The sequence below is a fragment of the Tachypleus tridentatus genome, chromosome 3 (assembly GCF_004210375.1).
Source record: "Tachypleus tridentatus isolate NWPU-2018 chromosome 3, ASM421037v1, whole genome shotgun sequence".
Classification (NCBI taxonomy): domain Eukaryota; kingdom Metazoa; phylum Arthropoda; class Merostomata; order Xiphosura; family Limulidae; genus Tachypleus; species Tachypleus tridentatus.
In genome coordinates, this window is record NC_134827.1 from 80,754,597 (window position 1) to 80,782,107 (window position 27,511).

General features: G+C 33.9%; 1 protein-coding gene across 1 annotated transcript in view; it reads right to left on the reverse strand.

Annotated features, from left to right (window-relative positions):
- Positions 1-27,107, reverse strand: part of LOC143245905 (major facilitator superfamily domain-containing protein 4A-like) — a 36,375-nt gene extending 9,268 nt beyond the window's left edge. The window contains exons 1-7 of the mRNA XM_076492157.1: positions 26,391-27,107; positions 19,397-19,607; positions 17,764-17,976; positions 15,515-15,635; positions 11,852-11,937; positions 9,645-9,737; positions 1,552-1,632 (exon numbers count right to left, since the gene is read on the reverse strand). Coding sequence (XP_076348272.1) covers positions 1,552-1,632; positions 9,645-9,737; positions 11,852-11,937; positions 15,515-15,635; positions 17,764-17,976; positions 19,397-19,607; positions 26,391-26,785 — 1,200 coding nt within the window. The 5' untranslated portion in view covers positions 26,786-27,107. The remainder of the gene's footprint in view (positions 1-1,551; positions 1,633-9,644; positions 9,738-11,851; positions 11,938-15,514; positions 15,636-17,763; positions 17,977-19,396; positions 19,608-26,390) is intronic.
- Between the last annotated feature and the right edge of the window lie 404 nt (positions 27,108-27,511).

Below are 27,511 nucleotides of genomic sequence, written 5' to 3' on the forward strand. Positions count from 1 at the left end.
CCTAATATTTCAGTTCTCTAGAGTAAATCATTATATATCCGTTGTAATATACCGTTTTAAAGGATACTGCTATTTAAAACGTCTGAGGGTCGCGGTTTGGAACCCTCAAAATTAAAGAAGCCTTACTTATACAACAACTTAAACCCAAAATAAACCAATATAAGGGAACGCCTTTATACCTATATTAATATATAAAATAAATAAAATTATATTCAAACATCTAACACCGCCCTCTACGTTCCGACACTCAGTTGCACAACCCCTTTCAAACATGTGGTCAGCTTCCGGTCAGTTACCTCTTTCTTTGTGAACCTGACGATGACCGAAAAAGGTCGAAACGTTGTTCGCTCTTCTATGTAAAATATTTTATCAACCCAAACGAGCCGTTTTTGCATATATATGGGTCAATGCAGGTAATTTACTTTCTATCCAAAACAACAGTTTAGCATCGATGTGTAACAGAAGGTATGCAAAAGCAAAAAAATCATTTTAATTCGTATAATACATCTATGAAATAATTTTATTAAATAAGATGTTGTAGCTTCTCAAAAGTTTATGGGAATGGCCGATAGAACATGACACAACTTGTGGGATTTAATTAGTTTAATGTTAAAACAAAAGTGATTATTGTGTAAAAAAGATTAAAATCGAAAAGGACGAAGGAAATAGTAATCCATTTTTGTTGTTAATTTCTTTCTTAAGATAAACTGAGATCTAAGTATTAAAACTTCACTTTCTATGTTAATGCTTTTGGTTAACTTCCCAAAACAAATTTAATATTTTTACGTCATCTATTGTTATCGAACTTTTTTTCTAATCTCGAAGCATGGTTTTGTTCACAGACACATCTCAATTCATATAACGTAGTTGTTTACCAACTATTTTAAACTTAAGGGTGGCCTGGTGGTTAACGCACTCGACTCGTAATATGAGAGTCGTGGGTTCGAATCCCTGTCACACCAAACATGCTCGCCCTCCCAGCCGTGTGGGCGTTATAATGTGACGGTAAATCCCACTATTCATTGGTAAAAGAGTATCCCATGAGTTGGCGGTGGGTGGTGATGACTAGCTGCCTTCCCTCTAATTTTACACTGCTAAATTAGGGACGGCTAGCGCAGATAACCCTCGAGTAGCTTTGCGCGAAATTAAAAAACAAACAAACTTAAGGACAAAATAAATGGCGCTTCAAGATGAGACTCCATCAATTATAAATTTAAAATAAAACGCTTTCAACACTAGAAACCGGGTTTCAATACCCGTAGTGGATAGCACACCCAAAGACCATTGTGTAACTTTGCGCTTAGTTTCAAACAAACAAAACTCTCGCAATAAATGTATAATACTTTAGTTACTAGTTAAAGGTGTGACCAAATAAAACAGCTTCATCTTTATTAACAATATATGTACAATTACATAAAACGTGATGGGCGTTTTTGTGAATGGTGTTAAGTAAACGTACTTTGGTATTTAAAAAAAAAATACGGTATAACTTAAAATTAGTTTTTATTGAATGTAAGAGATTTGTAAATAACATAAATATTTTATACTTACAAAGTTACACAGTAGCATGAGAGATGGGGAAAGTTTTGTCGCCAGTGGAATAGAAATGAGTCGTCCACCAGCAAACATCCCCTAAGAAGATAATAAAGACACACTATTGTTCCTAAATAAAATATTTCATTGAAAAATACTAAAAATAGACATTGTTTCTTATAAAATCCTTTCGAAAAATAACAAAGTATATGCTATGTTTGTTTTCATAAAATATTTCAAAGAAAAATAACAACGATATATACTTTTTTCCTTCATAAAATATTCCACGCAGAAACAATGAAGTTAAATATTGTATTTTAAAAGAACAACCTGGAATTTAAAACACTATAGAAGAATAACAAATATGTGCTATTATACCTTAATAACTCATTTCCTTGAAAAAATAACAAATATATCATTGTGAGTTATATCTTATTCTAATATTTTTCTTCGCGATAGAACAGGGGTTCGATTTCCTTAGATGGACTCAGCATATGGCTTTACTAAAAGAAAACGCACACACACATGCTTCACGACAGAAAGTTTATATTTTTAGCTGCGGCTTATAAATGGCTCTGAGTTTTTAAAGTGCAAACTTTTAGCTCGTAACTTTGTCATCTCTTGACTGATTTGAGGTTTAATTCCAGTTTCGGCCTCTGGAGGTCAAACACTTTTGACTGATGTATTTAACCACGTCCAAGGTCACATAGTTTAATTTACTCTAATTCTTTAAAAATTTCATTTTGAGAGTAGGTTGGCAGAAGTCTTGACGACTAATGAAACTGAATCTGATACACGCGCGCTCCACGCTCAATATTGGCCCACAAAAACATAGCTGATAAAAAGGAAGAAAAAGGTCCTATAGTTTAATTTATTCTAATCCTGTCTAAAAGAACTTCAAGTACCGCGGCTATTGACGATTCCGTCTTGTTTACACGTGAAATTATTTGTGAAACCTAGACATTCCATAGAAGTTTGGCTCTTTGTAGAATATTGAAACTTCCTGTAGTATTTATTTGTTTGTTTCGCGCAAAGCTACACGAGAGGTATTTGCGTGAGCCATCCCTAATTTAGTAGTGACAGATTAGAGAGAAAACATCTAGTCAACATCATCCACCGCCAACTCTTAGGCTACTCTTTCACCAACAAATAAGTGGAATGGCTGTACATTATAACGCCCTCGTGACTGAAAGGACGAGCATGCAATGTTTGGCAGGAAGTTGAATCCGTAGCTTTGAGATTACGAGTTCATCGCCCTAACCACCAGATCACGTTCCTGCAGTACATAGAAGATCACTATACAATGTAAAAATGTCGCAGTGGATGAATTAGACTTAATTAATCAGCTCCATCTATGGCAGAGTCAATTCATGAATTAGACAGACAGAGTTAGCGAGTTCGTTGGTGTTAGTGAGCGAGACAACAATGAGTCATCCAGCTTGTGTGTAATTGTTCGATTAGTGAATAAACTCCGCAAGTAAGTTTATTTGTGAGTTAGATGCCTAATAGGTTTAGGAATTTCAGTTCAAACGCTGCTTGTAGAGTAGACTTGCAAATGATAGTAGCTTATAACAAATTAATTAGTTAGGTGGTCTGTATTTCGCATTATTTCCAATAAATAATTTAAAGTAACCTGCCCAACGATGAAACGCATTACAACACTACTCTCAGAAATGGAATCATTTTGGTTAGAATAAAATGACAACATGAGCATCAACTGATGTGTAGCGTTCGCTGTAGACAACAAAACAGTGGAGTTAAGAATACGCGAAGACAGAGCAGTGAAAGAAGGTAAAAAGAAAGAAATATAAAATTAAAAGAAGACAAGACGATAAAGATCGAAAAGTAGAAAACGAAGAAATAAATAAAAAAAATAATAAGAAAACTATATAAAAAATTAAAAAAAGGTCAAAATGTCAGAAATGGAAATTTAATATGTGAAGTAAAAGAAACATAATATTCAAAGAAATTAGAACACCAAAATAAAAACTGACTGAAGACAACATTGAGGAAGGTGAAGATGTTTTAAAAAATTAGAACACCAAAATAAAAACTGACTGAAGACAACATTGAGGAAGGTGAAGATGTTTTAAAAAATTAGAACACCAAAATCAAATCTAACTGAAGACAACATTGAGGAAGGTGAAGATGTTTTAAAAAATTAGAACATCAAAATCAAATCTAACTAAAGACAACATTTACAAAGGTCAAGAAGAAATTTTAAAAGATTAGAAAACCAAAATCAAAACTGACTAAAGACAACATTGACGAAGGTTAAGAAGATGTTTTAAGAAATTAGAACATCTAAATAATCTGAATAAAGACAACATTCACGAAGGTGAAGAAGATGTTTTAAGAAATTAGAACACCTAAATTAAATCTGACTAAAAACATTGACGAGGGTGAAGAAGATGTTTTAAGAAATTAGAACAGCAAAATCAAATCTGACTAAAGACAACATTGACGAAGGTTAAGAAGATGTTTTAACAAATTAGAACACCTAAATCAAATCTGACTAAAGACAACATTGACGAGAATGAAGAGGATGTTTTAATAAATTAGAACACTTAAATCAAATCTGATTAAAGACAACACTGACGAGAGTGAAGAAGTTTTAAGAAATTAGAACACCAAAATCAAAACTGACTAAAGACAACATTGACGAGAATGAAGAGGATGTTTTAAGAAATTAGAACACCAAAATCAAATCTGACTAAAGACAACATTGACGAGAATGAAGAGGATGTTTTAAGAAATTAGAACACCAAAATCAAATCTGACTAAAGACAACATTCACGACGGTGAAGATGTTTTAAGAAATTAGGACATCTAAATAATCTGAATAAAGACAACATTAACGAAGGTGAAGAAGATGTTTTAAGAAATTAAAACAGCAAAATCAAATCTGACTAAAGACAACATTGACGAAGGTTAAGAAGATGTTTTAAAAAATTAGAACACCAAAATTAAAATCTGAGTATAGGCAATATTTAGAAAGGTGAAGAAGAAGTTTTAAGAGATTAGAAAACCAAAATCAAAACTTACTAAAGACAACATTGACGAGAATGAAGAAGATGTTTAAAGAAATTAGAACACGAAAATCAAATCAGACTAAAGACAACATTGACGAAGGGTAAAGAGAATGTTTTAAGAAATTAGAAAACCAAAATCAAATCTGACTAAAGACAACATTGACGAAGGTGAAGAAGATGTTTTAAGAAATTAGAACACCAAAATCAAATCTGATTAAAACATTGACGAGGGTGAAGAGGATGTTTTAAGAAATTAAAACAGCCAAATCAAATCTGAATAAAGGAAACATTTACAAAGGTGAAGAAGAAGTTTTAAGAGATTAGAAAACCAAAATTGAAACTGACTAAAAACAACATTGACGAAGATTAAGAAGATGTTATAAAAAATTAGAACACCAAAATCAAATCTGACTAAAGAAAACATTGACGAAGGTGAAGAAGATGTTTTAAGAAATTAGAACACCAAAATCAAATCTGACTAAAAACATTTACGGGAGTGAAGAGGATGTTTTAAGAAATTAGAACAGCAAAATCAAATCTGACTAAAAAAAACATTTACAAAAGTGAAGAAGAAGTTTTAAAAAATTAGAAAAACAAAATCAAAACTGACTAAAGACAACATTGGAGAGGGTGAAGATGTTTTAATAAATTAGAACAGCAAAATCAAATCTGAAGAAAGACAACATTGACGAAGGTGAAGTGGATGTTTTAAGAAATTAGAACACCAAAATCAAAACTGACTAAAGACAACATAGACGAAGGTTAAGAAGATGTTTTAAGAAATTAAAACACCAAATCAAATCTGAATAAAGACAACATTGACGAAAGTGAAGAAGATGTTTTAAGAAATTAGAACACCAAAATCAAATCAGACTAATGACAACATTGAAGAAAGTTTAAGAGAATGTTTTAAAAAATTAGAATACAAAAATCAAATCTGGCTAAAGACAACATTGACGAGGGTGAAGAAGATGTTTTAAGACATTGGAACAGCAAAATGAAATCTGACTAAAGACAACAATGACGAGGGTGTAGAAGATGTTTTAAGAAATTAGAACATAAAAATCAAATCTGTCTAAAGATAACATTGACAAAGAGTGAAGAGGTTGTTTAAAGAAATTAAAACACCAAAATCTAATGAGACTAAAGACAATATTGACGAAGTGTGAAGAGGATGTTTAAAGAAATTAAAACACCAAAATCTAATGAGACTAAAGACAATATTGACAAAGAGTGAAGAGGATGTTTAAAGAAATTAAAACACCAAAATCTAATGAGACTAAAGACAATATTGACGAAGGGTGAAGAGGATGTTTTAAGAAATTAGAAAACTAAAATCAAATCAGACTAAAGACAACATTGACGAAGGGTGAAGAAAATGTTTTTAGAAATTAGAACACCAAAATCAAATCTGACTAAAGACAACACTGAGGAAGGGAGAAGAGGATGTTTTAAGAAATTAGAACACCAAAATCGAATCAGACTGAAGACAACGTTGACGAAGGTGAAGAAGATGTTTTAAGAAATTAGAACACCAAATCAAATCTGACTAAAGACAACATTGACGAGGGTGAAGAAGATGTTTTAAGAAATTAGAACATCAAAATCAAATCTGTCTAAAGATAACATTGACAAAGAGTGAAGAGGTTGTTTAAAGAAATTAAAACTCCAAAATCTAATGAGACTAAAGACAATATTTACGAAGTGTGAAGAGAATGTTTTAAGAAATTAGAAAACCAAAATCAAATCAGACTAAACACAACATTAACTGTTGAAGAAGGGTGAAGAAGATGTTTTAAGACATTGGAACAGCAAAATGAAATCTGACTAAAGACAACAATGACGAGGGTGAAGAAGATGTTTTAAGAAATTAAAACCCCAAATCAAATCTGACTATAGACAAGATTGACGAGGGTGAAGAGGATGTTTTAAGAAATTGAGAACACCAATTTCAAAACTGACTAAAGAAAACATTGACGAGGGTGAAGAAGTTTTAAGAAATTAGAACACCAAAATCAAATCTGACTAAAGACAACACTGAGGAAGGTGAAGAAGATGTTTTGAGAAATTAGAACACCAAAATGAAATCTGACCTAAGACAACATTGACGATGGTGAAAAAGATGTTTTGAGAAATTAGAACACCAAAATCGAGAGAGATATAAAAACATCTAAGAAGTTAAATGACCAGATTAACTGTTCCGGCATGGCCAGCATGTTAAGGTTATCTACTCGTGATGTGAGGGTCGCGGGTTTGAATTCCCGTCACACCGAACATGCTCGCCCTTTCAATTGTGGGGACGTTATAATGTGATGGTCAGTCCCACTATTCGTTGGTAAAAGAGTAGCCCAAAAGTTAACAGTGGGTGGTGATGACTAGCTGCCTTCCATCTCGCCTAACACTGCTAAATTAGAGACGGCTGGCGCAGTTAGCGCTCGTGTGGCTTTGCGCGAAATTCAAAACAAAGAAACTAGATTAACAAATATAGAAACATTAGAACATCATAATCAATGACATAAGAAATATCTTTAACGATAGAATAGAAAAATAAATTGATACATCTTTCTACACCTGCTCAACAATTGCAACCTCATTTACTAAAAATATTGTTAGGAGAGCCTATTTGGTCTACATTTGCTACCACTACTCCCGTACTATTTGTGATCTTCCAGGACTGCTCCAGACATGTCATCAACAAATCTGTTTCCAGAATGCATCGAGAACTATGATGTAAAGGGAACATGGAAAACCTAACAAACTCATCGTTTGTAAAATCGGTTCTAAAGCGAGCGGATGTCATATTGAACAAGTTATTCCGTTTTTATCTGTTTAACAGCTTTAACAATACTACTCAGAATCCTGGTGGAGAGCCACAACAACTATCAAGAATTTGTAATTAACTTATCGTAAATGTTCAGAATGGAAGGGCTAAACACAAATTAGTTTCGTTGACTGTTCTACGCATGTTTCCCAACTATATATATGATTTATAATGTAAACTATAGTTAAGAAACAACTGATACAAGCTAAACCTTACGCTGTATACAATGAAATGAATAATTTTGCTAAAGAAAGTAATTAATAAAAATGAAGGAATATCAAATGACTTTAAATATATTTTAAAACAAAACAACAAATACGTAAAATATTGTAACATCCAGAATACTGTCCAGTTTCTACCAAAGAAGCTTTTTAGAACAACCCAAAAAGACTTATTTAATTTAAAACTTCCTGTGTTTTTACCTTAAAGATTTATATATGTTTTAAACTACCTGTATTTAGTAAACTACGTAATATTTAATGGGATTTCAAATTTCCACGAGAATTCCAAAATGGAAATATTTGGGAAAAGGCTCTTCGGAAGTGTGATATTTCTTCTACAATTCACTTATCAATGTGTTTGTTAACAAATAGTAGGTATTGTTTGCATTTTTGACATGATATCTGTATAATTTTATTTTTAAACTTAAATTTTCTGTTTCTCTGACATATATTTGCCTATAACAAATACAAAAAATATATAATTAACATTATATGAATTACAACCAAACCTAAAGTTTATAAAAATATTTCCACCGCAGTAGAACCTATAATATATTTAGTATATGTAATATAACCGTTATATATGTATATGTGTGTGTGTGTGTCTGTGTATATATGTATACATATATATCAAGTCATCCCTTAAGTAATGTCCGAAAATTTAATACAGAAAGTGCATCATCATTTTTGTCTTTATGGATGGCTTTAATGACTGAAATGTGTAGTAGGACATGTATAAAAATATTCAGACAAATAGAAGAAACTAACCAAACTCCACTTTTTTTTTATCATTAATCAAGTAAACGCTTATGAAGATGGATGTGTCTGAGGAGCACATTAGGCATATCATGCTTTAAGAGCTTACAAAAAGCAATAGTGCAGTAGAAACTACACGAAACATTCGAGGTGTTTATGATGCGGAGTCTCTCAACGAAAGAAATGTCGAAAGTGGTTTCAGAAGCTCAGATCAGGTGACTACAGCTTAAGCGATGCGCCACGTTCAGGTCGTCCTGTTGAGTTTCATGATGACTTGTTGCTGGCTGCACATGATGAAGATTGTGCTGTAACATTTGAAGTACTAGCACAGAAGCTTAATCCAATTCATTCAACAGTTAACCATTATCTGAAACAACTTGGAAAGGTGTCAAAACTTGGAAAATGGGTCTCCCATGATTTGACAGAAGCCAACCTTACAGCAAGAGTAGACATTTGCACTTCTCTGCACTCTCGTGAACGTAACTCACCTTTTTTGGACAGGTTAGTAACTGGAGATGAAAAATGGATATATTATGAAACTGTCAAGAGCTGCAGACAATGGTTCAGTACAAGTAAACTTGCTGAAGCACAGCCAAAAATGGACCTCCATCCTAGGAAAGTTTTGTTAAGCTTTTGGTGGGATATTGTTGGTGTGATCCACTTTGAGTTGCTGCCACTCAATGTAATGACTACATCAGACTTCTATTGTCAACAGTTAGAGCGCTTGAATGTTGAATAAAGAGTTGTGTTACACCAGTATGATGCACAGCCCCATACAACAAGAATCACATCTGCAAAAATTGAAGAGCTAGACTGGGAAAAAAACTTTCACATCCTCCTCATTCCCCAGACCTTGCCCCATCAGATTGTCATCTATTCCGAAGTTTGTAGAAATATCTTGATGAAAAAAAACTTGTAACGCATGAATATTCAAAATTACCCTCTCTACATTCTTTTCTTCCAAACCCCAAGAATTTTATAGAAGTAGTATTCAGAAGCTTGTGAATCGTTGGCAGAAAGTAATTAATAGTAATGGGACATACATTATTGATTAAATAACATTAAACGCGTTTGAAATCTTTTCTCTTTTTCTTAACCTAAAATCGGACGTTACTTAAAGGATGACGTGATACATATACGCATTCCTGAATGCAAAATCACGTTTCTTGTTATAATGACAAGTTCAAAGTAAAGGCAAGCATTCTTACAATCAATAGATTTCATTTTTAAACAGCTAGATAAATAATGAAAAGTTAATTTTGAAAATAAACCTTTTCTTACCCAAAACAAAGCATTTAGAAATGCAGCCTCAGTTGGTGGTAGTCGAGAGGGGCCCTTCACTCCATACGAGTAAATATATCCTCCACATCCTGCCTATTAGAGGGACAACATAACACCATTATATTAATCGGTTACATTCTGTGTGTTAGAAAGCCAACATTAACACCATTTTATTGACTAGTTACCAACTGCCTATTAGACAGCCAACATTAACACCATTTTGTTAACTAGTTACATTCTGCCTGTTAGGGGACAACAACATCACTTTTTTTATTAACCAATTACACTCTGTTTGTTAGAGGGACAACACTGACAATTTTGTAGTAACCAGTTACTCAGACATTTTGTTTTCAAATTCCTTTTTGAAGAAAACGATGGTTCGTTGTATTACAAGTCACTCAGACGTTTTAATTTCAAATTCCTTTTGAAAAAAACGATAGTTCGCTGTATTACAAGTCACTCAGACGTTTTAATCTCAAATTCCTTTTGGAAAAAAACGATAGTTCGCTGTATTACAAGTCACTCAGACGTTTTAATCTCAAATTCCTTTTTGAAGAAAACGATAGTTCGCTGTATTACAAGTCACTCAGACGTTTTAATCTCAAATTCCTTTTTGAAGAAAACGATAGTTCGCTGTATTACAAGTCACTCAGACGTTTTAATCTCAAATTCCTTTTTGAAGAAAACGATAGTTCGCTGTATTACAAGTCACTCAGACGTTTTAATCTCAAATTCCTTTTTGAAGAAAACGATAGTTCGCTGTATTACAAGTCACTCAGACGTTTTAATCTCAAATCACCCTAGGAATTAGAAAACGATTGAACTATTGCTTCGAAATCGTCTCGAGAAAATAAGAAATAAAATTTAAATTGAACTTGTTATACAAAATAGAGGTACAGCTCATCAAATTTCTTATCTCAAGAATTGTCATGTAAAGATACAATGAAAATTTGAAGTCTTTGTTTTAACCATAGTACTGTGCAAAAGTGTAAGAGCAAAGCCAAAATTAGATTTCAGGCTACTTTCAAAGAACAGTGGAAGGTAAACCACGAGTGAAGCATGAAAATGTTATTAATCTTCATATTCAGTCTAATTTAAACTCAGTGGAAGTGCTTGAATTAACCAAACAGTTAATATAAATATTATTCCATCTATTTTGCAAATATCTCCTGTTACCTCAGCAGAAAAACACCCCTAAACCATCACACTGCCTTCTCTACGTTTCATGGTAGGTGCTATGCACTGAGGTAAGTATCCTTCACCTTTCTTCTACCGAACGTACAACCTCTGACTTGAACCAAGTATTTCAAACTTGGACTTATCTATCTGTCCGTACCACCTCTTTCCATTTATCAATAGTCTAGTTTATGTACTTTTTAGCAAATGTTAGTCTCTTAGAGATGGAAGTAAAATTTTTTAACTGCCACAAGACCAAATATTCTATCCTCTTGTTGATACTGTAGACCTGGACACTTTTCTGTCATCTGGTACACGGTCGTCTTTCTCATGTTTGAGATCACTGAGAGTCTTCCTTCTGTTCTGCAGGCTGTATAAACAAAGATACTTAACATCAGTATCATTGAGTTTAGGTGTTCTGCTTCTTCCTTTCCTAGTTTCAAATTTATATGTTTCAGTCTCACGATCTAGTGTGCACTTGACAGTGTTTAGGAAGCATTTCAAGACTGCAGCAATTTATCACAGTTTGCGTAAAGCTTTTATGTAAAATCTCAGCTCTAATGACCATTCTCTGCGCTTTTTTGGGCCGTAGCATGACAACACAACGTAACATATAATTTAAACAATGTTGTTATCAAGTTTTATTTGAGGAGTGTTTTAACTTAATTTATTCTAGTATAATATAGTAGCTTCTTTCTATACAGTTAAGACTACATTTTACTAGAATGTTCATTCGAACAGAACCCTTACAGCATGTTCTTGTTACAAGTATATGGGAATTCTAAAGAATGATAAATATTCTCACCTTACTTAATTCAGTTGCTAACAGGGATCAGTGAAGCGTTACCATAGTGATGAAAGTTACATCTGTAATAGCATGGAAGAATAAAATGGAAAAAATAACAAAATATTCTCTTGTCCTAATTCTTTTGCACAGTACTGTATATTTACACGTTTTTGTATTTGTGGCTTTTAACGAACTCCGAAACTATCTGTAAATAAAAATATACGTAGTGGTTTACATAACATACTTGTAATCCATCACAGAGGAAAAGGATGCCAGTACATAAAGTTGTCACCAGGACTACATGAGACGTCGCTTCTTTTTTCTTGTCTTCTTAGATGGACAAATGAAACAAACCATAAAAACAACTGAAACAATCACAGCAAACACCAAAAAGAAATGTTAAATAAACCTATACAAGGAAGACAAATGTCTTTCTGATAGCACGACACTAATTAGTTTAAAACACATGCGAAAGTTTGGTTTTGTTTGTTTTGAATTTCGCGCAAAGCTACCTGAGGGCTATCTGCGTTAGCCGTCCCTGATTTAGCAGTGTAAGACTAGAGGGAAAGCAACTAGTCATCACCACCCACCGCCAACTCTTGGGATACTCTTTTACCAACGAATAGTGGGATTGACCGTCACATTATATCGCGCCCTCGGCTAAAAGGGCGAGCAAGTTTGGTGTGACGGGGATTCGAACTCGTGATCCTCGGATTACAAGTCGAGTGCCTTAACCACCTGGCCATGCTGGGCCTTTGACAAATGAAAGTGGACTCTGTTTCTGATAACACAATACTAATAAGTTAAACTACAAACAGAAGATACCTTTCTTCATTCTAATGCAGTGGTTCTCAACCTTGTTGGAGGTACTGAACCCCGGAAGTTTCGTACTTGCATTCATTGAACTCTTCGTAATTGGAAAAATAAAATATGATTTTTTCAAATTCAAAACCTAAGCAGATATTTTATTAGTGCACAAAATGAACCATGCATCAGTTGCACACAATATCACTGTGTTCACAGAACAAAACCAACAAAACATGAATTTTACACAAAAACAAAAACATAACTCAATGAATATTTACTGCAAATGAATGTGACTTTTGCTATTGCCTTTCAGAGACAAGTTCAGAAATGCGCGGCTTCACCTTGGCAAATGCCACTCTCATATCAGTTTCGCAACAAAGTCTGTTCCTTTTCTTCGCTTTTATGTCTACCATCCTCGAAAAGGATTGCTCGCAAAGATACGTTGTAACAAACGGTATGAGTATCTCAATGGCTTTCTTAGCAATAAGACACCAAAATGTTGAGAGTGTTGTTGTTCTGAAAAGTTGCTGTTGAACCTGGCTCTGCTGAAGTTCAATGAGTTCATCGAGGTATTCATCATTGACATTTGGTGTCGCAACACTAAACGTGAACGGCTGTCTCACCCATGCTAGATATGACTCTCTGGTGAGTAAAGTATCCGTCGAGAGACTTTGCAAGCTCATCTAAGTGCATGGCAAATGCTTGCTTCAGTTCCCTAAGTACAGAAATGTCTCCGATTTCAGACACATCTTCGATCTTACTTACATAGTCGTCCAGCAGGGGAAAGTTTGTAAAGTTATCATTCTCTGTTCGTCGTTTCCATAACGGTAGCTTTTTTTGAAAAGCCTTCAGGTTTTCTTCCGCTTTGATGATGTTGACTCCACCGCCCTGCATCTGTTGATTGAGAGCATTGAAGATATCGGCCATGTACGCCAAAATGAGAATGAATTCAAATTTTTCAAAGCAATCTGCATGACAATGTTGGTGTTCTCATAATAACAGGGCTAATACCACACGCATGGTAAAAACACGATTCAGCACCTTTTCCCGGGATAACCACCGAACGTTAGAATGGTACAAAAGCACCTCGAATTTAGAGCCCATTTCATTACACAGCTCTTTGAAGATGCGGTGCTTCAGGGCACTATTTCGCACAAAGTTCACACATTCCATTACAATTTTTTAATACTTCTGCCAGTTTTGAAGACAAGGTTTTTGTTGCCAACGCATGCCTGTGCTGAACACAGTGCGTTACAATGATGTGTGGTGCATTGGCTTTCACCAGCGCACCAAAACCAGAGTTTCGTCACAGCATGACTGGAGCTCCGTCCGAACAAACTGCAGAAACCATATCCCACGAAAGATCGTTGTCTCTGAAGAAGTCATCCACAAGTTTCTTCATGTTGGCTGCCGTAGTTGTTGTAAGAGACTTACAAAATAAAAAATCTTTTATCTCGTCGTTCTTCACATAGCGCACGAATACAACAAGATGGCTTAGATTGGAAACGTCGGTGGTCTCGTCGAGTTCAAGGCTAAATTTTGCTGGGCTTGAAATCAGATCTGCAACTATTTGAGCCAAGATGTCATCGCTCATGTCATCTATTCTGCTGCTGATGGTGTCATTTGGAAGAGGAATTTGGGATAACTTATTTTCAGCAGCTTTTCACAGCACGATATTCGCCATCTTCAACGCAGCTGGTTTTATGAGTGCTTCACCAATGGTGTGTGGTTTGCCCTGCTTTGCGATCAAGTACGCAACTTCGTACGATGCTGTAAGGATCAGTTTGTGGATTGGTACAAAGCCGAGAACAGGCAAAGTAGCCTTTTCATCGAATCTGGCTCTCTTTACCTTGAAATCAGCAAGCGTTGTATTCTTGTATTTCCCATCTCCATGCAGCTTTAGGGAGTGTTCTCTTAGTTTTGCCGGTGCTAGACTAGAATTGCTCAACTTGGCATTGCAAATCATGCATTCAGGACGCTGACTCCCATCATGTTCGGTTATACACATGAATCTATATTGTACGTATTCGTCCGACCACTTTCTGTTTTTGCTCGACATAGTTTGTATGAAGGGATTGAAAGATTAGTAAAAAAATCACAAATGACGCACAATTACTACAGTCACAAGTCGACTTCTAAGCGCAAGAAGTTCCCTCCAGCACAGATATTAAGGCCAAGTGATGTGACGTGATCAGACGCAGCCAATGATGGCCAAGTGGAGCATGACGTCACGAAGCATACAAGTGGGGTGAACGGAACTGAATGGCATGATTAAAGAATATAAAATCAAAACACTTATGTTCACTATTTTTCTAACAGGCCCAGCATGGCCAGGTGGGTTAAGGCGTTGGACTCGAAATCTGAGGGGCGCGGGTTCGAATCCCTGTTGCACCAAACATGCACACCCTTTCAGCCGTGGGGGCGTTATAATGTTTTGGTAAATCCAAATATTCGTTGGTAAAAGAGTAGCCCAAGAGTTGGCGGTGGGAGGTGATGACTAGCTGCCTTCCCTCTAGTCTTACACTGCTAAATTAGAAATGGTTAGCGCAGATAGCCCTCGAGTAGCTTTGCCCGAAATTCAAAACAAACAAAATAAATTTCCTTTGTTATGACACTAATTATATTAAGAAATGAATAATAAACACGTATGAAAGTGATTTATTTTTATGACAGACAACGCTAATTAGGTTAAAAAATTAAATCGTCTATGAAAATTGATTGTCTTTTTGGTGATTCTACACTTGTTAGGTCTATTTAAAAGCATATACTCAAAAATATTTTGAAAATGATGTTTCTTCTTGTGTCATGACACCAAGTATGTTTACAAAATCAGCAATGTAAGAATGTGTTGTTGTTTTTTTATATGAACTTTCTTTAGAATATCATGAATTTCTTACAACTACATCAGGTAGCGTAATAATATATGTTCCATGCACGCATCATATAAAAATGAAACTTATGGAGGGGCATAAAAATGTTGAAGGAATAAGAAAATGACGATTTCCTAATGTTACTAGCAAGTGTACTGAAATTAAGCGCTATAAACATTAAGTAGAAAAAAAAATTCATAAGTAAAATCAACACGATCGCTTTCTCTTACCACAATCTATATTTCCATAACCATTCTGTGTGTTTGAGGCAATATGTGTCGAGTTTATTGGATAAGTCTCTTTGTGCTCTTGTTTTCCAACGAGACTCAAAGAGAGAATGACAACTGGAACCTACAAGAGAAGTAGTTTTTTAATAAATAGCTTTTCTAGTCATTTAACTACTAGAACATCATAAGAAAAGACAAAGAAAATATACATAGATAACGAAACAGCTTCACCGTGGAAATAAATAGTGAAAATAGTAAAGAAACGAAAAGATACATAGCCAACGAAACAAAAACACATAAACAAAACAACTCCAACCATCATGAAGACAGACAATGAAAGAAGTAAATAAACGACAAGATAAAAATACGAAATATTATAGCCCTAACTCTGTTGAAAAACTGATATTTTATCTTGTAACCCAACTGTGTTGGAAAATGGGTCTCTTATCGTCATTCTGTTCCTAATGAAACAAAGATCCCTTTTTCAAAAGCAGTTGGGTTATAGAGTTTCATATTCTTGTAGTTAATTAGTTTTTTAAACTTTTTTAACATCATAATAAATCAAACAAAAGATAGACAGTGAGACGACAACAATCACTGTTGAAACGATTAGTGAAAATAGTAAGGAACATAAACGTTACATAAATAAAATTAGTAAAAATAATTAAACAACATAAGCAATGAAACAATCACAATGTATACAAATACGAATAATAATAACGAAAGAGTCACAACTACCATGGAACCAAACAGTAAAAGTGATGTGGTATTCTTAGGCTAAATCGATTACCACATATAGTATTAGCTTGTGTTTAGATAAACTGTCCGATTTTAAGCTAATAAATAAATAGACTGGACATGAGAACTATATTTATATGAGACATTAAAAGCACGCATGTACTCGCATCGGACATTGTATGCCTTCATTTCACTGGACACTGAACTGGTGGACAGATTTTCTTCCATTATGAAGTCTTTTGTCAATCAAATCCTTTGGGATCACATCTGTACTTTTACTCAAAATTAACGTCTTTTATTAAATGGGAAATTATTAGCGCTATCCACGTGACTGGTCGTTCTCATTAACTACAAAAATTAAAACAAACGCAAACATTTTTCAAATTTTACATTCAAATAAAGAGATAGAAAATGAATAACCTATCTTCATTCCATACATTTCCTTTTTCCTCTGTTTCAGGCTTGTCCTTAAGCTAACATTTAAGTTTAACTTTGAAAGCAGTTAACATTGCACTCCTGACATGGTCAAGAAGTATGCTAACTCTCTCTCGACCCTTAAAACATTTATCCACAACACTTAGTTTCTTCATTCGCCTCATATTTCTAGCATCCTGATAATACTTATGTGTTTATGAGGTGACTAGTTCATCTGCATGATTATGCTGACGATGGCCACAATGGTGACATTAGAAAGGGAGATCTGAGTCTTGGCAATAATTGGTATTGTTTGGAACCTTGTCAAATTCTAGTCGATCCACAAGAGGATTTGATCTTTAAAAATGAAAGAACTCTTACACTAGCATGTATTTGCAGTCTTTCAAAGCCATCATGAGGTAAGTTTCATCTGTGTGGATGGTCACGGTGGTTCTTTTTCTTTCAAACCTTAAACTTGGCGCAATGAAACACTCATTTACCCACTGTGTTGACTTATTGATGCAACTTCACCATGACTGTTTTCCAGTGTTCGATGGAATACATGATTGGTTCATTTTAGATCAAATCAGGAATTGAAATATTTGTTCTTGAGTTTTGTAGTTCTTTTAAACAGCATTCCACCATAAATATTCCAGAAAAAAACATCCTTATTAACTTTACCTTGGAAAATCAGAAACAAACTATGCTTGACTTCACTTGCAGAGACACGGTTGTTGTTCACAATCTCTCTCTTGTGGGGTTTTAGCCAGTACCTAATTGAGATGCAACCGATACTCTAATACTCAAACAAATTTCAGGATGACAGAACAATGAGTTTTTCTCAGTGTCTCATCCTGAAGATATTCACACTCCCTAGTTTCTGTGTGGTCTATGATTGCTCTTGACAAAACATCTTACAATTAAGACAGGCTTTTGATTGCTTAAAGGAAAAAATCGGTGAAAATAGTAAAGAAATGAAAAATACACAGACAATGAAGTAAACCTGTAAACAATAAAGAAACCTAAAATCTCAGACATCGAGCACAACTACATTAAAAAACAAATCTGACTAATTATAAGTAATAAGTTCTTATTCTTACCATCAAAAGTGCCATGATCCAGAAAGCTAAGTCAATGTGTGTTTTACTCTGAGCTTCAGCTAGTGTGGCGGCAGGCAACGAGTAGTTTTCTTCGTATTCATTGACAACTTTTGTGGTGTTGTCTATGAAGCGAGAACAGTCCTGATTCAAGAGGAACGGTTGTACTATCATCGGACTTAAGAAGGCTCCAACACCATAGAAAAAATGAAGTGCCTAGAGTTTACACAAGAGATTCAAAATTATATAAAAATGCAGTTTCTGTGATAGGTACACAGGTCAAGATTTGTGTAGAATATTGACATTTGTGATCTATCTCTTAAAATTCAGCTTCAGGTCTTGTAGACCTATTTACACACGCAATTAATTATACTTACAAAAGTTATACACCATTTCTCTATATGCAAAAGCGCGCTTAGAAAGGCATTAAACTAACATGTATATAAATTTTCATCGTAAATAACGTCTTAAAATTTCTACATTTTCTTCATTGAATAATGTATTCTATCATATAGTTTGTATTTGTTTTAAATATTTTTGTAGCCATATAATTATAAGGTTTACGCATAATTCTTTTTACAAAATGAAATGAATTGATTTAAATCAATGATTTGTAACATAACAAAATTTTGTTTTTCTTTACAGGATTTAAAATTTTAAACGTACATACATATCGTGTTTGTATACTATTCAGTAATGTACATTTATAAACATAATTTTTAAATTGTTTCTTTTTACAATTGAATTTATATAATTCTCAACATTTTCACACCAATACGTTATACACATACATTTATATATAAACCTCAATATATATTTAACTCTTTTAAATATACTTTCAAGTTGATATTTTAACTAACCTAAAGACTGAAATAAATACAATAACCACTTCATAATTTAATTGATATTTGTAACTATTTACATCGCAACAATTTTAATGATGGTATGTAATAAGAAAAATTCCAGTTTCTGAATCTTTAACTTTCATTGAATATATTTACTTTGTGAAATATGTGAATATGATTTAATTGTTCAAATATATATTTTTCATATCCTCACAAATTATGGCAATCATATGTTCTTTTGTACCTGTACTGTATACTACAACACTATCATCATCAAATATTATAATACTCACATGCAATTTAGCTTATAAGTCATTGATAAATATCTGATATATGTCTTCAAAAAAATTATTGTAGAACATCATACGTATTTTTTTCATTATATCATAATTTATTATTGTATAAATTTCGATTTTTCGCTTCATACATATTTCATTTTTATTATCGAATATTTTTGTTTTTATTGCAGTGAGATAATGACCTGTTTGGGTAGAATATAGAGTAATAGAATTTTTTCATATTCTGGATCACCTGTAATAAAGTATCGTCTATCTAAACATGACTCAGCTGTATTACTACTGTGGATGTATTTATATTGGAATTATCAAAGTATCAGTATTCATATATATATATTTAACAATATCTTTCTTACTCTTCAACATTAATATTTTTGTTGTGTTAGAAAATAATTCCACTGAACACATCACTATGGCCTCATATGTCTGATAATTTTTTACTCCGTCTGATGATACCAGTCACCAAAATAATTTTAATGCATAAAATGCTTTTACAGTATAAATACTTTCCTGGAGAAACGGTGAAACATCCTTTCCATATAACCGGATCATAGAAACGTTCGCCACTGTGTCGATTGTGCCCATAAAAAAACCCATTATAGCCAACACAACAGCCAACGTCCATAGTAAACTACAGAAAGGAATGATTGCCATGGTGATAGTCATTACTGTGGTTCCCACTATTAGCATCATATTTGTGGTAAATCTGTGGAAACAGTAAGAAACAAATCACAACATATAATGTAAACATGAGTTATTTTGTTGCACAGACAAAATCTTTAACTATTTAAACTAAATTATTGTAATGTCGTAAAATATTCAAGTTTCATTGTCGTCAAGTTGAGAGTGAATTCGATCAAGTTCTATTCTGAAAACTAGTTACCAGTTACCCTTCCCAAAGACTGGCTTTAAAAGTTGTAGGAATCAAAAGTAATTATTCAGCCGAGTTGATGACATTACACATGTATTTTAATAAAAATGATAACATTAAAATATAATCTGTGAAGTAAAGGTCTAATATTTCTTTGATTCTGCCTAACCTTTTTTGTTTCTTCTGATCCAAGATCATCAGTATAGTTATAAAGAATTTAAAAAAATACCACACATGTTATTTACACATCACCATTATAATATATTCTTTTGTATTTCATTGGTTTGCTTACATGATCTCTGCTGATAAACCTTGAATCAGTGAAACTTCTGTCCACGATAGAGGATACGGCGAATCAAAGAAAATTCTACTATTACCAGGCTATTACGTCAAATATTACATTTTATCAGTAGTAAAATAAATCTAAAATATTATCATCAAACCTGGTTTGACCTTAGAAGGGAGACCACCCAAAACTCTTTGGCTCTCCCAAACTAATATCGCCCATGTGTACGTTTAGAAAAGGTTTTAGAGTTGGTCTCTTAATGTATGTGACTGGTTCCCAGTTAAGAACAGTTTGATTCAAGAGTGAATCAAACACGCAGTCTATTATATTCCACAATACTACGTCTTCTACTTTTGATTACAAAATGATGAGATGAAAACAACTTGTAAATCTATTTTCGATACTAAATGGTGAATTGACAAAAAATTCCGTTTTGTGTTTAAACATCAGAAACAAGTGAGAATCCTCAATTGCCGCAGTATTTGAAATTCGTTTTGGTAATATTAGAGAAAATTGATCTATGATACTTTTCCCTTTTTAGTAGGTTTAATTTTGTGTGCCAGCAACATCAAGCGTAAGGCGCACTTATACCTTGGGCGTGGTCCAATGCGTTAATAGGAAGAGTTTATTTCCCAGTTCCAAATCTGTAAACAGACCTCCAATTGGTTAAGATATGACGGAGCTACAAGTTAGAAATTTGTACTTGAAAATAAGAAAGAAAGATGTAAATCTACATCGACGCCTACTAAAAAGTAGGCTTGAAATAAAAGACAACAACTGGATAAACGTTGTTTTTGTACGGATGTCAAGTAACATACAATATGTCAAATAACACACTCCAAAAAATCCAAGTGCAACAAAACAAAATATTAAAATCCGCATTCAGTTTACCATCTTTTACGCCAACAAATTATCTACACCAAATTAGTAATTTACCAACTATAAGAGATAGAAAAACAGAACTTTCTCTCAAATATTATCTAAAAGCAGAAAATAGAAACAAACTAACGGCATCACTACACAAATTATCAAGTGCACCAACAAAATACATATCACCTTACAACATATTTCAAGAATCACAATCCACTCAACAAAGAATCTAAATAAATAAAATCTATGTTATTAACATGAATTCCTCTTTTTCAGGTACAGGGCACACGACAGGCAAAACTTTCGGCGCCTGTCGTGTGAAAGTGGGTTTTCTCGCGGCACTCCCGTTTCCCCCCACATCAAAATCTTCAGGCATTGGATTTCTAGATCCCAGCCTAGGCAACCCTTTTGCCAGACCCAGAATCGGGCCGTTTGATTTGATCTAAATTTGAATGAATTACATTCATGTTCACATCTGCCCAACTTTTTCCTTTCGGGACAGGTCCCGGCCTTTCTTTCCACTGCTGCCTTTGCCTCCACCCAAAAGAACATTTAGTGAGATATTCTCCACCCAAAAAGTCAAGAATAATAACGATAATTAATTTATTAAAATAATAATAAAAAAACACCACTTAATCTTAATAACAATCCACGAGAGGGGACGAAGAGGAACTATAAAGTTCCTGAACACCCTAGTTGGAGAGAGAACTCTTCTGATTTCTTTCTCTCTAAACTGAACCCCTGCCACGCTAGTTTAGTTTAGTTTAACGTTGATTTATGACGAGATATAACTGTAAGTAAAGTAGGCTTGTAATAAAATATAACTCCAGCAAAACTTAGAATTGTGACAAAATGTAACCATCAGTACAGCAGGCTTGTCATAGGATATAATTACCAGCCTGATGATGCATTTACTAGATAAACTGTGGTCGTAAATATATTAATTATATGAGAAACGTACAATTGTTTTTGTTCTTCCTCGATTCTGGAGAAGCAAAAGGTAGGTTTGTAACCAACCACCAGAAAATTGTAAGCTTGAAACAAGATGCTTGTAAAATATAGCTTCATAACAAGATGACTGGTTTGTTTTGAATTTCGCGCAAAGCTACACAAGGGCTATCTGCGCAAGCCGTCCTTAATTTAGTAGTGTAAGACTAGAAAGAAGCCAGCTATTTATCACCACCCACCGCCAACTCTTGGGCTACTTTTTTACCAACGAATAGTGTGATTGATTGCCGCATTATAATGCACCCACGGCTGAAAGAGCGAGCATGTTTGGTGTGACGGGCATTGGAACCCGCGATCAGATTGCGAGTCGAGTGCCTTAACTACCTGACTATATCAGGACCATAACAAATTCTAAACGGCAGTATTAAATTGGTTTCTTAAAAAGTGTAAAATAGGTCGGTTAGATGTAATTTCATTTTCAAAATTATTATGTTTTTAAGAAATGCAATGTGGAAGCAGAATTGTTTAAGTAAATAATTTAACTTATTTTGAGAACTTTTTCATTTCACCTCAATTCTATTTTTAAGCTATGGGTTTTAATTTGCATACAAAACTGATAACAAATTTTTTGCATGAAATATTCACCTTCTATAATCAGTTCGTTGCACTTCACTGAATATTTACCCTTGTTTGAACAGTGTGTTTGTGTGTGTTTTTCTTATAACAAAGCCACATAGGGCTATCTGCTTAGCCCACCGAGGGGAATCGAACCCCTGATTTTAGCGTTGTAAATCCGGAGACATACCGCTGTACTAGCGGGGGCATGTTTGAACAGTGTTGTACTGTTTTAGCATTTGTTTAGCCGATTTTCTAATTTTTACCAATCTTAGGTAACTTTCTTCGTTGTTCAGTTGGTATGGTTTTCGTAATATTATATCCCTTCTTTACTATAATTCTTTGTAACATTATCAAATTGTGACGTACTTATTTATAATACTATCGCCAAATACACATAATTGAAATGGTTTTGCTGAAACTTAGCTACATAATACATTTACATGTAAGGTTTTATTATGGATAAAAGAATAAAAAAAAATAAACACGCCTTACGACAAGTACATTCAGTTGGGCCTACACAATTTCAGCAGATATTGACTGAATTCATTCATACGGGCAACAATTAACTACGCCAGTTAAAATATTTCACCACACTTTCAGGTGTGCCTGCCTCTGAAATCGGCTATTAAATTACATAATTTACCAGTTTGATTTCCACGACATCCATTGTACTGAGCATATGCAGAGACAGAAAGAACCATTGGATGTTCTGATTCCACTTGACCCACATTTTTAATAACGAAACTATTTTCTTGATAAATGGTATTCTGGGAAGTCCTGGCGGGACTGTAATCTGAATACAGTTCTAAGCAAAATCAATATTGTATCATAAATCTTGTTTTAATACATTTAGGCTGTAGCCATATAGATGAAACGAGTCTACTTCACGAACGGCATCTGAATTTTGTTAAATTATTATATTTCTTCAAAATAAAACAATGCGTTCATCAGTTGTTATTTAATTTAGTTGCGCGAATGTGAGCTATTTATTCCCTTTTTGTATTTTCTTGGACTATTTGTTATTTTTGACTCTCTACAACTTACCATAATAAGATTCACCTCTAAATACCACATTTTTGAATAATCTTTGAGAAAACATGTGGATTCTACATGTACATACAAAATTACAAGTTGCGACACCAGCTAGGAGAAACCCAACTGTTTTCTTCGGCGCTACAAGAACGTGAAAGCTAACAGATACCAGCCACATCTACTATCGCATTTTATTTATGATAGAAAGATAAAATTCAGGAATTTGTAAGATACATGTTCGTCATGATTGTAAGTTAGCACATCGTTTTAATTAATTATATCCAAACTTTAAAACAGTAGTTACATTGTAATGTATAAAAATTAATGAAGAAATAAATGTTTCAAGAAACTTCAGTTATTCAGTTAGAAAGATATATAGAGCGATTCCTTTAAAAACAACCTTAGCCCAACCTTAGCTCAACCTTTTCCTGAATAAAATACAAACAGCTTCTAACTTTATACAAAACAAGAACAACTTTAAGTAAATCTTATCTTAGGCTTAGTAACCGATGAAACCTTCATTTTAACAAGGACACGTGAATTTATAAATTACATTTATTATTGTATACGAAGGAATACAATTATATATCTGAAAAATTACTACATATGATATCATAATTTAAAAAAAGCCTCTACTAATTAAGAAGATCATTATTTTCAATGTGCAAATATCTTCTTAAATGTAGCAAAATTATATGAAGTGCACATGCAACTAACTTATTTGTTCGGATCTTAGTAGATTTTTGTTTGTTTATATAATCACAAATTATTCGATCAAATAAATAAATACGAAAGCCATTTTCGCATAGAAAATTTCTGACGTTACACATTTCATTGCGAAAATGCTAGAAGAGATTATATTCACAGTGGATTAACACATAAAAAAGTAGAAGAGCTTATATTCTCAGTGAACTGAAACCTAAAGAAGTAGAATAATTTACAAGATCAGTGGGCCAATACCTAAAAACGTTAATAATTTATATCCACAGTGGGCTAAAACGTATAAAGCTAGAAGAGTTTAAACATACAATGGGCTAAAACCTAAAAATCTTGAAGATTTTATATGCGCAGTGGGCTAAAATCTAAAAACTTGAATAGTTTATATGCAGAGTAGGCTAAAACCTTAAACGATAGAAGAGTTCGTATCTACAATGGGCTAAAACCTAAAAAACTACAAAACTTATATGCACAATGGGCTAAAACCTAAAGAGCTAGAAGCGTGTATCTGTGTGTTTTATTATAGCAAAGCCACATCAAGCTATCTGCTGAGTCCAACTAGACTTTACTAGAGGAAACAAGCCCCTGATTTTAGCGTTGTAAATCTGTAGACTTACCACTGCACCAGCGGGGTTAAAAAGAGCCAGAACAGTTTATACGCGCAGTGTGCTAAATCTTCGTAAGTTTTCAACAAACACATTTAGTTTATAACTCTAAAAACTAAAGTAAATGTTTTCTTATTGTAATCGTTACATTAGGGTCACAGTTACATAATAATTTATTATATTTATATTCAACAGTAAATGGCTACTGTGTTAAACAGTCCTAAAACTAAGGAATTTCATCTGGGTCCTTGAAAACAATATAAACGCAATCTACGCAGACCTGATAATATAGTGATTTATAAGGATGTAGACAGTTATCCAACTCCAGTTCAGAAGCCAGTCCAGAACTCTTAGCTGTGTCATCAATTTGATCATAATTTGGTCTTTTGAAAAAGTATAGTAATAATGAAAGACAGTTTTAAATTTGTTAATGAAATATAACATTCAATGTCTGATAGTAAGGTTTAATGTGATAACTTTAATATAGAGTCCTTGTATATATACTAAGATTCCTTTGGAAAAAAAACAAACAAAAAACACAACAAAAGTACAATTTGTTGCCAAACACAAATTGTACAGTTGAATGTGAACAGAGAATGTAGTTTGCCGTTTTCCAATACTTTGACCTTTATAATCGATATAGTAATTTTCAAGCTAATATTTGGATAAATATGTGCTCCTTTCAGTAGTTTTCCCTAATGCATTTAAAGTGAATTGTGAAAATATTTTAATAATCATACTTGATTTGGTTTGGTTTGAATTTCGCGCAAAGCTACACGAAGGCTATCTGCTCTAGCCGTTCCTAATTTAGCAGTGTACGACTGGAGGGAAGGCAGCTAGCCATCACCACCCACCGCCAACTCTTGGGCTACCCTTTTACCAACAAATAATGGGACTGAGCGTCACATTATATCGCCCCCACAGCTGAAAGGGCCAGCATGTTTGGTGTGATGGAGATTCGAACTCACTACCCTCGGATAACGAGTCGAGTGCCTTGACCACCTGGCCATGCCGAGCCATAATCGTACTTACAAGGCTATAAGCAGTTATTCTGCACTGTAGGATGAGAAAAAGTTAGTATATTTCACTAAGTAAAAGGCAGGAGAAGTTGAACTAAACAGCCTTACAACGTAACCGTAGGTAATGGAAACTATGCTATAAGGCTATTGTCAAGATGGATGATCTTCAGAAAGAGTGTTATCAGAGGAGACAACATGTGCTCCAAACATGTTTCAGTGTAAGGTACTCAGTCTTTGTATTATCTAGAATTCACTAAGAATTACATGAATTGCTTTAAACTCTCTATTACTAATAAAAACGTTGTGATAATTATTCGATTTGAGGATGAAAAGCAATTGTAAACTATTTAAAGCTTGACAATGGCAAATATGTAGACTACATTAAACCATCACAATTCTTCGTCGTCAAGTTATTTCTTATCTGATTTCTTTCAAGCTCTTATTTTGGTTTACCAGGAGTTGAACGTGTAAAAATGTTTCCACTTTATTAATTTTGGAGTAATGTGTAAATAACTTTCCTTACCTTTTGAGTAAGAGCCCTCCACAGGCTGACCCTAGGAGTACAGACAGTGATTGACTAAAAAACACCCATGACATAGTAGCAAACACTGTTCTGGTCTTACAGCCCAGGTCAAGCAGTGTTGGACCTAAGAAAGCGATACACAGTCCAAAGCTCAAGAAAACGCAACAGAGTGTGATTGTCGTGTGCTTGTTTTTCCAGAAAAGATCGCAGCATTTGTCCTTTTCTGTTGAAATTATAGACTGGTGAAACACTAAGTTGTCTCGTTTGTTATTGTCCAAATTTGTAGCTGGTTCTAGCAGAGACTTTGTTGCAGGTTCAGTATCCTTCACTGCAACACCAACATCTTTGAAATCCTGTTTCCCAGATGAAGATAAGTCAGTTTGATCGGGTAACATTTCTGTTTATGTTAGTAAGATAAACCAGCTGTTTATTTTCCTTCAAAAAACAAACTTTTAGTTGAGAATGAGTGGTTTTGTGTTAACTTTATAAGTTACAAATATTTGAAGCCATGCTTATTGAACTCTGGTTAATTTATTTTAGTTAAACTGGTTTAACGGTTAAACAATTTTAGTATAAGATTGTGTTCACGCTCTTTTATTGTTTGGAAAGATTTGTCTTCTCACGCAATCATTCTCCAGTTCATCACCTCCAACTGAGTCACCGATCAAACGGCTTTAAGCCCTAGAAGTAACTGCTGCAATAGTGGTCGCCTTCCACAGTCACTCAACCCACCTATTCGGTGTTCCAACACCAATCACAAGACACTTGTTTAGTGAGCGTCATCAGTGACACGTGTTTCGGTGAAAAGAAAGCCAGATGCTATTTAACAGTAGCATCTTTGTAATACATGGCGTGTACGGAAACTGAAACAGATTTTTTTTATTGATGTTTATGGTAAATTTGATTAATTACTGAGCAGCAGCTGGAGTTTATATCACCTGTAAACTCGAAAGGGGAAAACGAGGTTAAAGGTTAAATATGGTTAGTTACGTTGTCATTATTAGTGTCTTTTCGAACATCAGGATGGAAAGGTTGTCCTATGAGTATAGCTGAAGTCTTAAATGAGTATCTTTTACGGAACAGAGGTGTTTAAAAATAATTGACATTGTTGATATACCGTC